The sequence below is a fragment of the Telmatherina bonti genome (assembly GCF_933228915.1).
Source record: "Telmatherina bonti genome assembly, chromosome: 23".
In the NCBI taxonomy this organism is placed as follows: domain Eukaryota; kingdom Metazoa; phylum Chordata; class Actinopteri; order Atheriniformes; family Telmatherinidae; genus Telmatherina; species Telmatherina bonti.
In genome coordinates this window covers 32,510,242-32,525,733 of record NC_136632.1, presented here as the reverse complement: position 1 = coordinate 32,525,733, position 15,492 = coordinate 32,510,242, and the positions used below count along the sequence as shown (strand labels likewise).

Sequence of the window (15,492 nt, the reverse complement as noted above, 5' to 3'; positions counted from 1 at the left end):
GGACAGGTAAAACCTGGAGAGGTGAGACCAGGACAGGTAAAACCTGGAGAGGTGAGACCAGGACAGGTAAAACCTGGAGAGGTGAGACCAGGACAGGTAAAACCTGGAGAGGTGAGACCAGGACAGGTAAAACCTGGAGAGGTGAGACCAGGACAGGTAAAACCTGGAGAGGTGAGACCAGGACAGGTAAAACCTGGAGAGGTGAGACCAGGACAGGTAAAACCTGGAGAGGTGAGACCAGGACAGGTAAAAACTGGAGAGGTGAGACCAGGACAGGTAAAACCTGGAGAGGTGAGACCAGGACAGGTAAAACCTGGAGAGGTGAGACCAGGACAGGTAAAACCTGGAGAGGTGAGACCAGGACAGGTAAAACCTGGAGAGGTGAGACCAGGACAGGTAAAACCTGGAGAGGTGAGACCAGGACAGGTAAAAACTGGAGAGGTGAGACCAGGACAGGTAAAACCTGGACAGGTGTAAATGTTTCACTTCTCAGTTGACAACATCATAAAGTGATGACATCATGGTAAGGTGATGAGATCATGACGAGCCAGCCAATCACAGGGCTTTCTGTCTGCTAGGAGCGCTACATGGCCGGTCTCATGCCGCTGCAGAGATCCGTGACGCCGTTTAAGGTAAACAGAAGGCGGTTCTTGATTGCTGAGGTCACAGTGATGTCATCAACTACAGGCCGTTTCCATCTGTTCAGACTCCTCCTCAGATTCGTCCCTTCAGTCAGGAAGAGTTCCTGTCCACTCTGGACCACACCGGTCCTCAGCTCACATCCCTACTCAGAGGGGATTGGATGGGTCTTTACAGGTATGTCCCATCTGTCCCGGTGTCCAGGTGGGTGACTGTTCCTGGCTGCAGGTGACCTTTGCCCTGTCTCTGTTGTCTCAGGAAGTTCTTCAGGTCTCCAAACTTTGACGGCTGGTATCGTCAGCGTCACAGAGAGATGATGGAGAAACTGGAGAGTCTGCACCTGGAGGTGATCTGTGATGCTGTGAGTCCCTCACCTGGACCAGATCTACCTGTCTGAAACACACCTGCCCCCTGACCAGGGTCTGCTTCCTATGCAGGACCTACTGGGCTGGACCAGAGACAAGTCTGAGGTGGAGATTATAGATCTAATCCTGAAGCTCAGAGAGAAGCTGGTGAGTTCAGGTGAAACAGGAAAAACGGGAACTAACAGGGAGAACGTCGGCACACTTTTAACACCAGGTGTTAAATACCACGACTATCTCACGTTTTCTTCTTCACATGCATCTGGTTATTCTACTGGTTGCACCTTAACGCCTGAGTTGCTGTGAAGTAATTTAACTAAAATGAACACATCAAAAAATGAATGCATTTGATCGCGGAACGTTTGTCAGTGCACAATTCTCTGGTACACCACTTACACTGAGGCACAGCCAGGCCTTGTTGCTAACTTTAGAACTATATTTAATATATTTATATCAATTTATTCAGTTTTTCAGGCTCTTGTGAGTCTGTTCACAACTCGACTGCATTTTTGTCCCGCCGCACATGTTCCAGTCACCAGCAGGGGGCAGCATAGGGACCAGTTCCATCCAATTAGCAACCTCCGGCGGTAAAATGAGGATGCCGATGCGGAAGTGGCACAACCTGCAGTTCCCCCTTCATCCACTAGGGGCTGATAACAGCGAACCCCATAGACTCCCATGTTAAAAAGACCAATTTCACAACAGAAATAAACATGTTACCTGCAGTAGATTTCCTGTTTACCTGCGGTAGACTTCCTGTTTACCTGCTGTAGATTTCCTGTTTACCTGCTGTAGATTTCCTGTTTACCTGCAGTAGATTTCCTGTTTACCTGCGGTAGATTTCCTGTTTACCTGCCGTAGATTTCCTGTTTACCTGCTGTAGATTTCCTGTTTACCTGCTGCAGACTTCCTGTTTACCTGCAGTAGACTTCCTGTTTACCTGCCGTAGACTTCCTGTTTACCTGCTGTAGATTTCCTGTTTACCTGCTGCAGACTTCCTGTTTACCTGCAGTAGACTTCCTGTTTACCTGCCGTAGACTTCCTGTTTACCTGCCGTAGATATCCTGTTTACCTGCTGCAGACTTCCTGTTTACCTGCAGTAATTTCCTGTTTACCTGCCGCAGACTTCCTGTTTACCTGCCGCAGACTTCCTGTTTACCTGCGGTAGATATCCTGTTTACCTGCTGCAGACTTCCTGTTTACCTGCCGCAGACTTCCTGTTTACCTGCTGTAGATATCCTGTTTACCTGCCGCAGACTTCCTGTTTACCTGCGGTAGACTTCCTGTTTACCTGCTGTAGACTTCCTGTTTACCTGCCGTAGACTTCCTGTTTACCTGCGGTAGACTTCCTATTTACCTGCGGTAGATTTCCTGTTTACCTGCTGTAGATTTCCTGTTTACCTGCTGTAGATTTCCTGTTTACCTGCTGTAGATTTCCTGTTTACCTGCGGTAGACTTCCTGTTTACCTGCGGTAGACTTCCTATTTACCTGCGGTAGATTTCCTGTTTACCTGCCGTAGACTTCCTGTTTACCTGCCGTAGACTTCCTGTTTACCTGCCGCAGACTTCCTGTTTACCTGCCGTAGATTTCCTGTTTACCTGCCGCAGACTTCCTGTTTACCTGCCGCAGACTTCCTGTTTACCTGCCGCAGACTTCCTGTTTACCTGCTGTAGATTTCCTGTTTACCTGCAGTAGATTTCCTGTTTACCTGCCGTAGATATCCTGTTTACCTGCTGCAGACTTCCTGTTTACCTGCAGTAATTTCCTGTTTACCTGCCGCAGACTTCGTGTTTACCTGCTGTAGATATCCTGTTTACCTGCTGCAGACTTCCTGTTTACCTGCCGCAGACTTCCTGTTTACCTGCTGTAGATTTCCTGTTTACCTGCCGATGACTTCCTGTTTACCTGCGGTAGACTTCCTGTTTACCTGCGGTAGACTTCCTGTTTACCTGCTGTAGATTTCCTGTTTACCTGCCGTAGATTTCCTGTTTACCTGCCGCAGACTTCCTGTTTACCTGCAGTAGATTTCCTGTTTACCTGCCGCAGACTTCCTGTTTACCTGCGGTAGACTTCCTGTTTACCTGCGGCAGACTTCCTGTTTACCTGCGGTAGACTTCCTGTTTACCTGCGGTAGATTTCCTGTTTACCTGCTGCAGACTTCCTGTTTACCTGCCGTAGACTTCCTGTTTACCTGCGGTAGATTTCCTGTTTACCTGCCGCAGACTTCCTGTTTACCTGCAGTAATTTCCTGTTTACCTGCCGCAGACTTCCTGTTTACCTGCGGTAGACTTCCCGTTTACCTGCGGTAGACTCCCCGTTTACCTGCGGTAGACTTCCTGTTTACCTGCAGTAGACTTCCTGTTTACCTGCAGTAGATTTTCTGTTTACCTGCGGTAGACTTCCTGTTTACCTGCTGTAGATTTTCTGTTTACCTGCGGTAGACTCCCCGTTTACCTGCTGTAGACTTCCTGTTTACCTGCAGTAGATTTTCTGTTTACCTGCGGTAGACTTCCTGTTTACCTGCTGTAGATTTTCTGTTTACCTGCGGTAGACTTCCTGTTTACCTGCTGCAGACTTCCTGTTTACCTGCTGTAGATTTTCTGTTTACCTGCGGCAGACTTCCTGTTTACCTGCTGTAGACTTCCTGTTTACCTGCAGTAATTTCCTGTTTACCTGTCGCAGACTTCCTGTTTACCTGCAGTAGATTTCCTGTTTACCTGCCGCAGACTCCGTTTACCTGCCGTAGACTTCCTGTTTACCTGCCGCAGATTTCCTGTTTACCTGCCGCAGACTCCCTGTTTACCTGCCGTAGACTCCCTGTTTACCTGCCGCAGACTTCCTGTTTACCTGCTGTAGATTTTCTGTTTACCTGCCGCAGACTTCCTGTTTACCTGCTGTAGATTTTCTGTTTACCTGCGGTAGATTTCCTGTTTACCTGCTGTAGACTTCCTGTTTACCTGCCGCAGATTTCCTGTTTACCTGCAGTAGACTCCCTGTTTACCTGCAGTAATTTCCTGTTTACCTGCTGTAGACTTCCTGTTTACCTGCCGCAGATTTCCTGTTTACCTGCCGCAGATTTCCTGTTTACCTGCTGCAGACTCCCTGTTTACCTGCAGTAGACTCCCTGTTTACCTGCAGTAATTTCCTGTTTACCTGCCGCAGACTTCCTGTTTACCCGTTGTTTACCTGTTGTTGTTTACCAGATCGGAGCTCGCAGGCAGCAGCTGCAAATCAAAGATGGCGTTCTACAGAAACTGGAGAGTTTCATCGACTCCGTGGTTGGATCGCTGCCAGAAGACCTGCAGACGGTTCTTCACTAAACCCTGGACCTGGTTCTGGTGGACGGGTCCCAGTTGTCATTAAAATAATTTGTTTTGACAATAAAAGTTGATGCAACCATGTCTGGTGAGAGAATCGCTGAGCAATAACTGATCGATCAGCGATCAATACTTTTCCAGCTGCTTCAGAAGAACAAAGAAACACGAAGCACCCAATTCTGTTTAATGTCAGAAAATCAACAGAAGAAACAGGTTTTACCCAGAACCCACCGGGAGGGTCCCTCCGGCGGTTCCGACCCGACCCGGGTCCTTCCGGCGGTGGGTCCCTCCGGCGGTTCCGACCCGACCCGGGTCCTTCCAGCGGTGGGTCCCTCCGGCGGTTCCGACCCGACCCGGGTCCTTCCGGCGGTGGGTCCCTCCGGCGGTTCCGACCCGACCCGGGTCCTTCCGGCGGTGGGTCCCTCCGGCGGTTCCGACCCGACCCGGGTCCTTCCAGCGGTGGGTCCCTCCGGTGGTTCCGACCCGACCCGGGTCCTTCCGGCGGTTCCGACCCGACCCGGGTCCTTCCGGCGGTGGGTCCCTCCGGCGGTTCCGACCCGACCCGGGTCCTTCCGGCGGTTCCGACCCGACCCGTGTCCTTCCGGCGGTGGGTCCCTCCGGCGGTTCCGACCCGGGTCCTTCCGGCGGTTCCGACCCGACCCGTGTCCTTCCGGCGGTGGGTCCCTCCGGCGGTTCCGACCCGGGTCCTTCCGGCGGTTCCGACCCGGGTCCCTCCGGCGGTTCCGACCCGACCCGGGTCCCTCCGGCGGTTCCGACCCGACCCGGGTCCCTCCGGCGGTGGGTCCCTCCGGCGGTTCCGACCCGACCCGGGTCCTTCCGGCGGTTCCGACCCGGGTCCAGCGGGTCTCACCTGGGCCCCGGGCCCCACCAGGTGGCCCCCTGCTGCCTCAGGACGTGCTGCTTCTCCTGCGGACTGAAGTGGAGGATGGTCAAGATGGCGCCCAGCGTCTGGCGCCGCCCACTGGCGTCCTGCAGCGTCAGGAAGCGGTACACGATGTTCTTCAGGTACTCCATGTTGGCCCCCTCCCGGTTCTGGTCCCGGACCATCTTATCGAGCCGGGCCTGGAGCTCCGCCTGCTCCTCGTCGTGGCGCTCGGCGTTGGCGAGCAGCTTTGCCTGCAGCTGATGGAGGTCGTCCTCCAGGCGGTGTTTGTGGCGCCGCAGCGCGCCCGCCTCCACCTCCTTGCGCGCCAGCTGCTCGGCGTACAGCAGCAGCGTGGACTCGGGGGGCGCGACCCGCCGCAAGGCCTGTCCAACACCGTCCGCGTCGGCAGGGTCGTCCTGCGCCGCGTCGGCGGGTTCCTGGCGGTCGCCAACTGGAATGGCGGCGCGCAGTCGCTGGAGGTCGCGGTCCTTCTCCTCCAGCAGCGCCATGGTGCGCTCCCTCTGCTTGTGAAGCTCCGCCTCCAGACGCAGCAGCTCGTCGCGGTGCAGCGCCGCCGCCCGCTCTGCTTCCTGCCGGTTGGCGTGCTGCAGCGCCGCGGCCTGCTGCTGCTGCTCGTCCAGCTGGTGGCGGTGGCGCTCCTCGGCCTGGTCGCTCTGGAGGCGCAGCGTGATGTACTTCTCCCGCAGCTCCCCCAGCTGGTCCCGCACCTCCTCCAGCTCCTTGGCCTGGCTGCCATCTTTGGCGTTCTTGTTCTTCAGGACCACCTGCGCACGCACCTTGTAGCGCTCAAACTCCTCCCTCACCTGCCGAAGCTCCTGCTGGTAGACCAGAACTTTATCCTGGTCCAGCTCCGTGTCGGTCGGGTCCAGGAGGTTCTGGTCCGGGTTCTTCTGGGCCGCCAGCAGCAGCAGCTTCTTGATGTTCTGCAGCCGTTCCTTCAGGACGCCGACGTCCAGCTGGGACTCGTCCAGACCGCCAGACGTCCTCCTGGATGCCGCCGCCGCCGCCAGGCTTTTGTTCTCCAGGTCCAGCTGCAGGATCCGGTCCCGGAGTCTCTGAGCCACCTGCTGGTCTCGTTGCCGGGCCTTCTCGCAGGACCCGAGCAGGTCCGACAGCTCCGAGACCCGCTGCTCCAGATCCGCCACCCGGTTCTCTGCAGCCTGGGCACGCTCACGTGCACGCTCCTCCGCCTCACACGCCTGCAACACAGCAGAGACCGGGTCAGGTCCGGGTCCACAGCCCGGGTCCGGGTCCATAGTCCAGGTCCACTATCTGGTTCCCCAACCACGGGACCTGATCCCTTTGCCAAATCCGGCCATTAAAAACCTCCAGACTAGTAAAAGGTGGACCTGGTTCTGGTTCAGATTCAGGTTCAGGTCTGGTTCTGGTCCTGGTTCTGGTTTTGGTTAAGGTTCAGGTTCTGATTCAGATTCTGGTTCAGGTTCTGGTTTTGGTTCTGGTTCAAGTTCAGGTTCAGGTTCAGGTTCTGGTCTGGTTCTGGTTCAGATTCTGGTCTGGTTCTGGTTCTGGTTCTGGTTTTGGTTAAGGTTCAGGTTCTGATTCAGATTCTGGTTCAGGTTCTGGTTTTGGTTCTGGTTCTGGTTCAAGTTCAGGTTCAGGTTCTGGTCTGGTTCTGGTTCAGATTCTGGTCTGGTTCTGGTTCTGGTTCAGGTTCTGGTCTGGTTCTGGTTCAGATTCTGGTCTGGTTCTGGTTTTGGTTCTGGTCTGGTTCTGGTCTGGTTCTGGTTCAGGTTCAGGTTCAGCTTCTGATCTGGTTCTGGTTCTGTTCTGGTTCTGGTTCAGGTTGTGGTTCTGGTTCTGGTTCTGGTTCAGGTTTTGGCTCTGTGCAGGTTCTGGTCAGGTTCAGGTTTTGGTTCCGGTACAGGTTTTGGTTCTGGTTCTGGTTCTGGTTTGGTTCTGGTCTGGTCTGGTTCAGGTTCAGGTTTTGATTCTGTTTAGGTTCAGGTTCTGGTCTGGTTCTGGTTCTGGTCTGGTCTGGTTCAGGTTCTGGTCTGGTTCTGGTCAGGTTCAGGTCAGGGTCAGGTTCTGGTTCTGTTCTGGTTCAGATTCTGGTCTAGTTCTGGTTCTGGTTCAGGTTCTGGTTAAGGTTCAGGTTCAGGTCTGGTTCAGGTTGTGGTTCTGGTCTGGTTCTGGTTCTTGTTCAGATTCAGGATCAGGTTCAGGTTCAGATTCAGGTTCAGGTTCAGGTTCAGGTTCAGGCTTTGGTTCTGGTTCAGATTCTGGTCTAGTTCTGGTTCTGGTTCTGGTTAAGGTTCAGGTTCAGGTTCAGGTTCAGGTCTGGTTCAGGTTGTGGTTCTGGTTCTGGTTCTTGTTCAGATTCAGGTTCAGATTCAGGTTCTGGTCTGGTTCAGGTCTGGTCTCACCTTGCGGGTCTCCATCTGGATCTGGTTGTGAAACTGGTTCTTCAGCTCCAGCAGTTCTCGCTGCACCTCCTCCAGTCTGGGATCTGATCTTTGCCGGTCCTCCTCGGCGGCCTGCAGCCGCCTCCTCAGCTCGTCCCTCTGTTCTCGCGCCAGGCTGAGGTGCAGCTCAGACTCCGCACCCCGGTCTGCGGCGGCGGCCTGCAGGCGCAGGTCTGCATCCTGCCGCTCCTGCTGCAGGATCCTCTGGAGCTCCTGGAGCTGCTGGGCGTGGTGGATCTGCTCCTGCTCGCGCTCGTGCTGCTGCGTGATGACGCGAGCGCGGCTCTCTGCCAGCTGATGCTGCGTCATGCGCAGCTCCGCGTCCTTCTGCGTCGTCACGGCGACCAGGTGCTCCTGCAGGTCCTCCAGCTCCTGCTTCAGCTGCCGCTTGTCGGCCTGGAAACTTGCCTCCATCCGAGACTTCTCCTGCGTCACCGTGGCCAGTGCTCCGGTGAGCGTGCTCAGTTGGCTTTTCAGCTGGGCGATGCGGCGCTCTGCCTCTGCGCTGGGCGGGGCCATGGGCTGCTGATGCTCCGCCTCCACGCCACTGCCTTCTGCTTCAGACTCCGACTGCAGCAACTGCAGAGACCACATGAAAATGTCAGGAGACCCTAGACCGCAACGTCAAGACCGGGCCAGGTGATCCTAGACTGCTACGTCAAGATTGGGCCAGGTGATCCTAGACCGCTACGTCACGTCAAGACTGGGTCAGTTGATCCTAGACTGCTACGTGTCGTCAAGACTGGGCCAGGTGATCCTAGACTGCTACGTGACGTCAAGACTGGGTCAGTTGATCCTAGACTGCTACGTGTCGTCAAGACTGGGCCAGGTGATCCTAGACTGCTACGTGACGTCAAGACTGGGTCAGTTGATCCTAGATCGCTACAACAGGGCCAGGTGATCCTAGACTGCTACGTGTCGTCAAGACTGGGCCAGGTGATCCTAGACTGCTACGTGTCGTCAAGACTGGGCCAGGTGATCCTAGACTGCTACGTGACATCAAGACCGGGTCAGTTGATCCTAGATCGCTACAACAGGGCCAGGTGATCCTAGACCACTACGTCACATCAAGACTGGGCCAGGCGACCCTAGACCACTATGTCACCACAGGTCCAAGAGATCCTAGACCGCTATGTCACGTCAAGACCGGGTCAGGTGATCCTAGATCGCCACGTCACGACAGGGCCAGGTGATCCCAGGCTGCTACGTCACGTCAAGACTGGGCCAGGTGACCCTAGGCCGTCCGGTGACCTTAGACCGCTACGTCACGTCAAGACCGGGCCTGGTGATCCTAGATCGCCACGTCACGACAGGGCCAGGTGATCCCAGGCTGCTACGTCACGTCAAGACTGGGCCAGGTGACCCTAGGCCGTCCGGTGACCTTAGACCGCTACGTCACGTCAAGACCGGGCCTGGTGATCCTAGATCGCTACGTCAAGATTGGGCCAGGTGATCCTAGACCGCTACGTCAAGACCGGGCCAGGTGATCCTAGACTGCTACGTCAAGATTGGGCCAGGTGATCCTAGACCGCTACGTCACGTCAAGACTGGGTCAGTTGATCCTAGATCGCTACAACAGGGCCAGGTGATCCTAGACTGCTACGTGTCGTCAAGACTGGGCCAGGTGATCCTAGACTGCTACGTGACGTCAAGACTGGGTCAGTTGATCCTAGATCGCTACAACAGGGCCAGGTGATCCTAGACTGCTACGTGTCGTCAAGACTGGGCCAGGTGATCCTAGACTGCTACGTGACGTCAAGACTGGGTCAGTTGATCCTAGATCGCTACAACAGGGCCAGGTGATCCTAGACTGCTACGTGTCGTCAAGACTGGGCCAGGTGATCCTAGACTGCTACGTGTCGTCAAGACTGGGTCAGTTGATCCTAGATCGCTACAACAGGGCCAGGTGATCCTAGACTGCTACGTGTCGTCAAGACTGGGCCAGGTGATCCTAGACTGCTACGTGTCGTCAAGACTGGGTCAGTTGATCCTAGATCGCTACGTCACGACAGGGCCAGGTGATCCTAGACTGCTACGTCACGTCACAACAGGGCCAGGTGACCCTAGACCGCTACGTCACGTCAAGACTGGGTGCGGTGATCCTAGACCGCTACGTCACGACAGGGCCAGGTGATCCTAGACTGCTACGTCACGTCACAACAGGGCCAGGTGATCCTATACCGCTACGCCTTGTCAAGACAGGGCCAGGTGACCCTCGACCGCTACGTCAAGACCGGGTCAGGTTACCCCAAACTGCTACGTCACAACCAGGTCTGGTGCTATTTGAGACTTACCATGGACCTGGACGTTGGTCCTACACATCCCTGGTCCTCATCGCTCTGGTCCGCCTTGGCAGTCTCAGCAGGTGGCTCCACAGATGCTGTGGTGTCTACGCTGACCCCGCTGTTCAACGAGGACCCGTCCTCTGGGAGTTCTGCTCCGCCAGAGGATGGCAGACCCTGCTGGTTCAGGTCCACATACTGGGTCAGACTAGGCCAGGTGATCCTAGACCGCTACGTCACCACAGGGCCAGGTGATGTTAGACCGCTATGTCACGTCAAATCTGGGCCAGGTGATCCTCGGCTGCTTTGTCACGTCCAGACTGGGCCAGGTGACCCTCGGCTGCTATGTCACGTCACGACAGGGCTAGGTGATCCTAAGCCGCTACATCATGACAGGGCTAGGTGATCCTAGCCCGCTACGCCATGTCAAGACTGGGCCAGGTGATCCTAAACTGCTACGTCACGTCAAGACTGGGCCAGGTGACCCTAGACCGCTATGTCACCACAGGGCCAGGTGATGTTAGACCGCTATGTCACGTCAAAACTGGGCCAGGTGATCCTCGGCTGCTTTGTCACGTCAAGACTGGGCCAGGTGATCCTCGGCTGCTATGTCACGTCACGACAGGGCTAGGTGATCCTAAGCCGCTACATCATGACAGGGCTAGGTGATCCTAGCCCGCTACGCCATGTCAAGACTGGGCCAGGTGATCCTAGATTGCTGCGTCACGTCAAGACTGGGCCAGGTGACCCTAGACTGCTACGTCACGTCAAGACCAGGCCAGGTGATCCTAGACCGCTACGTCAAGACTGGGCCAAGTGATCCTCGACTGCTACGTTACGACAGGGCCAGGTGATCCTAGACCGCTATGTCATGTCAAGACTGGGCCAGGTAATCCTAGACCGCTACATCACGTCAAGACTGGGTACGGTGATCCTCGACCGCTACGTCACGTCAAGAATGGGCCAGGTGATCTTAAGTCTGCTTCGTCACGTCAATACTGGGCCAGGTGATCCTCGACCCCTACGTCAGGTTCAAGACTGGGCCAGGTGACTCTAGAGTGCTACGTCACGTCAAGACTGGGTACGCTGATCCTAGACCGCTACGTCACGACAGGGCCAGGTGACCCTAGACTGCTACGTCACGTCAAGACCGGGCCAGGTGACCCTAGACCGCTACTTCATGTTATAAAACTGACCAGGTGACCCAAGACTGCTACGTCAAGACTGGGCAAGGTGATCCTCGACCGCTACGTCAGGTCAAGACTGGGCTGGGTGATCCTAGACAGCTACGTCAGGTCAAGACTGGAACGGGTGACCCTAGACTGCTACGTCACTTCAAGACTGGGCCAGGTGACCCTAGACCACTACTTCATGTTACAAACTGGCCAGGTGACCCTAGACTGCTACGTCACGTCAAAACTGGGCCAGGTGATCCTAAGCCGCTACATCACGACACGGCCAGGTGATCCTAGACCGCTACGTCACGTCAAGACTGGGCCAGGTAATCCTCGACCGCTATGTCACGTCAAGGCTGGGCCAGGTGATCTTAGTCTGCTTCGTCAGGTCAAGACTGGGCCAGGTGACTCTAGACTGCTACGTCACGTCAAGACTGGGACAGATGATCGGAGACCACTACGTCAGGTCAAGACTGGGCCAGGTGACTCTAGACTGCTACGTCACGTCAAGACTGGGCCAGGTGACCCTAGACCGCTACTTCATGTTACAAACTGGCCAGGTGACCCTAGACTGCTACGTCAAGACTGGGCAAGGTGATCCTAGACCGCTACGTCACCACAGGGCCAGGTGATCCTCGGCTGCTATGTCACGTCAAGAGTGGGCCAGATGATCCTAGACTGCTACGTCACGTCAAGACCAGGCCAGGTGATCCTAGACCGCTACGTCAAGACTGGGCCAAGTGATCCTCGACCGCTACGTTACGACAGGGCCAGGTGATCCTAGACCGCTATGTCATGTCAAGACTGGGCCAGGTAATCCTAGACCGCTACTTCATGTTACAAACTGGCCAGGTGACCCTAGACTGCTACGTCAAGACTGGGCAAGGTGATCCTAGACCGCTACGTCACCACAGGGCCAGGTGATCCTCGGCTGCTATGTCACGTCAAGAGTGGGCCAGATGATCCTAGACTGCTACGTTATGTCAAACCGGTTCAGGTGATCCTAGATCGCTACGTCACGACAGGGCCAGGTGATCCCAGGCTGCTACATCACGTCAAGACTGGTCCAGGTGACCCTAGGCCACTTTGTCCAGTCATGACTGTGTCAGGTGACCTTAGACCGCTACTTCGCGTCAAGACTGGGCCAGGTGATTCTAGACCGCTACGTCACGACAGGGCCAGGTGATCCTCGGCTGCTACGTCAAGACTGGGCCAGGTGATCCTAGACCGCTACGTCACAACAGGGCCAGGTGATCCTAGACCACTACGTCAGGTCAAGACTGGGCCAGGTGACTCTAGACTGCTACGTCACGTCAAGACTGGGACAGATGATCGGAGACCACTACGTCACGTCAAGACTGGGCCAGGTGACCCTAGACCGCTACTTCATGTTACAAACTGGCCAGGTGACCCTAGACTGCTACGTCAAGACTGGGCAAGGTGATCCTAGACCGCTACGTCACCACAGGGCCAGGTGATCCTCGGCTGCTATGTCACGTCAAGAGTGGGCCAGATGATCCTAGACTGCTACGTCACGTCAAGACCAGGCCAGGTGATCCTAGACCGCTACGTCAAGACTGGGCCAAGTGATCCTCGACCGCTACGTTACGACAGGGCCAGGTGATCCTAGACCGCTATGTCATGTCAAGACTGGGCCAGGTAATCCTAGACCGCTACTTCATGTTACAAACTGGCCAGGTGACCCTAGACTGCTACGTCAAGACTGGGCAAGGTGATCCTAGACCGCTACGTCACCACAGGGCCAGGTGATCCTCGGCTGCTATGTCACGTCAAGAGTGGGCCAGATGATCCTAGACTGCTACGTTATGTCAAACCGGTTCAGGTGATCCTAGATCGCTACGTCACGACAGGGCCAGGTGATCCCAGGCTGCTACATCACGTCAAGACTGGTCCAGGTGACCCTAGGCCACTTTGTCCAGTCATGACTGTGTCAGGTGACCTTAGACCGCTACTTCGCGTCAAGACTGGGCCAGGTGATTCTAGACCGCTACGTCACGACAGGGCCAGGTGATCCTCGGCTGCTACGTCAAGACTGGGCCAGGTGATCCTAGACCGCTACGTCACAACAGGGCCAGGTGATCCTAGACCACTACGTCAGGTCAAGACTGGGCCAGGTGACTCTAGACCGCTACGTCACATCAAGACTGGGTACGGTGATCCTAGACCGCTACGTCACGACAGGGCCAGGTTATCCTAGACCGCTACGTCACGTCAAGACTGGGTACGGTGATCCTAGACCGCTACGTCACGACAGGGCCAGGTTATCCTAGACTGCTACGTCACGTCAAGACCGGGCCAGGTGACCCTAGACCGCTACTTCATGTTACAAACTGGCCAGGTGACCCTAGACCGCTACTTCATGTTACAAACTGACCAGGTGACCCTAGACTGCTACGTCGAGACTGGGCAAGGTGATCCTCGGCTGCTACGTCACGTCAAGACGGGGCCAGGTGATCCTCGGCTGCTATGTCAAGACTGGGCCAGTTGATCCTAGACCGCTACGTCGCCACAAGGTGATGTTAGTCTGCTACGTCACGTCAAGACTGGGCCAGGTGATCCTCGGCTGCTACGTCACGTCAAGACTGGGCCAGGTGATCCTCGGCTGCTATGTCAAGACTGGGCCAGGTGATCCAAGACTGCTACGTCACGTCAAGACTGGGTATGGTGATCCTAGACCGCTACGTCACGACAGGGCCAGGTGATCCTAGACCGCTACGTCATGTCAAGACTGGGCCAGGTTATCCTAGATTGCTACGTCACGACAGGGCCAGGTGATCCTAGACCGCTACGTCACGTCAAAACTGGGCCAGGTGATCCTAGACCGCTACGTCACGTCAAGACTGGGCCAGGTGATCCTAGGCCGATACGTCACGTCAAGACTGGGCAAGGTGATCCTAGACCGCTGCGTCACGACAGGGCCAGGTGATCCTAAGCCCCTTCGTCACGACAGGGCCAGGTGATCCTCGACCGCTACCTCACGTCAAGACTGGGCCAGGTGATCCTAGACCGCTACGTCACATCAAGACTGGGCCAGCTGACCCTAGACCGCTATGTCACGACAGGGCCAGGTGATCCTAGACCACTACATCACGTCAAGACTGGGTACGATGATCCTAGACCGCTACCTCACGACAGGGCCAGGTGATCCTAGGCCGTTACGTCACGTCAAGACCGGGCCAGGTGACCCTAGACCGGTACGCCACGTCAAGACTAGGTACGGTGATCCTAGACCGCTACGTCATGACAGGGCCAGGTGATCCTAGACCGATACGCCTTGTCAAGACAGGGCCAGGTGACCCTCGACCGCTACATCAAGACCAGGTCAGGTTACCCAAAACTGCTACGTCACAACCGGGTCTGGTGCCATTTGAGACTTACCATGGACCTGGACGTTGGTCCTACACATCCCTGGTCCTCATCACTCTGGTCCGCCTTGGCAGTCTCAGCAGGTGGCTCCACAGATGCTGTGGTGTCTACGCTGTCCCCGCTGTTCAACGAGGCCCCGTCCTCTGGGAGTTCTGCTCCGCCATAGGACGGCAGACCCTGCTGGTCCAGGTCCACATACTGGGTCACGGTCAGAATCTTCAAACTGGCCTCAAGAGCCTCCTTCTCCTTCAGGAGACTCTTGTAGGCCCGGACTACATCCTTAAACCGCGTCTGGTACTGGACCAACTGCTTCGTCTGGGACTCGATGGTGTCCAGCAGCTCCTTCCTGCTGGGACCGCCTCCGAAACTCATCCCGAACTTCTCCATACCAGGCCACCTGATTCTGATATGGTCAGTCCCTGATCCGGTCCCCCTGGCTCTTTTTAAGTTCTAGATCTAGTCCCCCTGGCTCCGGTTAAATCCCAGATCCGGTCTCCCTGGTTCCAGTTCAGTTCCAGATCTAGTCCCCCTGGCTCCGGTTCAGTCCCAGATCCGGTCTCCCTGGTTCTGGTTCAGTCCCAGATCCGGTCTCCCTGGTTCCGGTTCGGCTCCAGATCTCATGAGTTCTGAAAGGAGACAAACTTAGAAATCGACAGGTCCTGGTGCAGCCAATCACTGATCAATCAATCCGTCTGACGTCATGAGATGTTCAGATAAAGGAACTTATTGATTCTCTGACTGAAGTGATTATGACGTCAGAACAAACTGACTGGACCGAACCAGTCCTCCGTATAAATTATATGCCGGTTTAAACCGGTTCTTACCTTAATACTTCACGCGCAGGTTACGCTCCCACGCGCTCAGGTCACGCGCACCTGCCGATGTCTGGAAACCCTCAGCGGCCGCCATGTTCTCCACTCCGGAAGTGGAAGAGCGACAGGAGGAAGGACCTGAAGGTTGCGTTCAAAGACATTTGCGTTTCCTGCTTCCTCCAGGAGG

At 55.6% G+C, this 15,492-nt stretch overlaps 2 protein-coding genes across 4 annotated transcripts in view; one reads left to right on the top strand and one right to left on the bottom strand.

Annotated features, from left to right (window-relative positions):
• Positions 1–4,330, top strand: part of dennd6b (DENN/MADD domain containing 6B) — a gene marked incomplete at its 5' end in the record, with an annotated part of 177,270 nt that extends 172,940 nt beyond the window's left edge. The window contains 5 exons of the mRNA XM_079263437.1: positions 579–632; positions 707–816; positions 898–1,000; positions 1,077–1,151; positions 4,206–4,330. Coding sequence (XP_079119563.1) covers positions 579–632; positions 707–816; positions 898–1,000; positions 1,077–1,151; positions 4,206–4,322 — 459 coding nt within the window. The 3' untranslated portion in view covers positions 4,323–4,330. The remainder of the gene's footprint in view (positions 1–578; positions 633–706; positions 817–897; positions 1,001–1,076; positions 1,152–4,205) is intronic.
• A 714-nt stretch (positions 4,331–5,044) lies between these two features.
• gcc1 (GRIP and coiled-coil domain containing 1) lies at positions 5,045–15,412 on the bottom strand. Of its 3 annotated transcripts, none has more exons than XM_079262958.1 (5): positions 15,318–15,412; positions 14,506–15,119; positions 9,944–10,111; positions 7,611–8,228; positions 5,045–6,425 (listed from the first exon to the last, which is right to left on the bottom strand). In XM_079262958.1, exons 2-5 carry the CDS (start codon positions 14,878–14,880, stop codon positions 5,187–5,189), a joined length of 2,400 nt encoding a protein of 799 aa, XP_079119084.1. In that variant the 5' UTR covers positions 14,881–15,119; positions 15,318–15,412; the 3' UTR covers positions 5,045–5,186. The 3 variants fall into 3 exon arrangements, with proteins under 3 accessions (XP_079119084.1, XP_079119085.1, XP_079119086.1); XM_079262959.1 differs by having other exon boundaries at positions 9,944–10,108; XM_079262960.1 differs by lacking the exon at positions 9,944–10,111.
• Between the last annotated feature and the right edge of the window lie 80 nt (positions 15,413–15,492).

Excerpts from the sequence above, each read along its gene's own strand:
- gcc1 (XM_079262958.1), bottom strand. The coding sequence starts at position 14,880 with ATGGAGAAGTTCGGGATGAGTTTCGGAGGCGGTCCCAGCAGGAAGGAG. Across the intron at positions 10,112-14,505 it reads GACCAACGTCCAGGTCCATG|CAGGGTCTGCCATCCTCTGG; the intron begins GTAAGTCTCAAA and ends GACCTGAACCAG. Across the intron at positions 8,229-9,943 it reads GACCAACGTCCAGGTCCATG|TTGCTGCAGTCGGAGTCTGA; the intron begins GTAAGTCTCAAA and ends TGGTCTCTGCAG.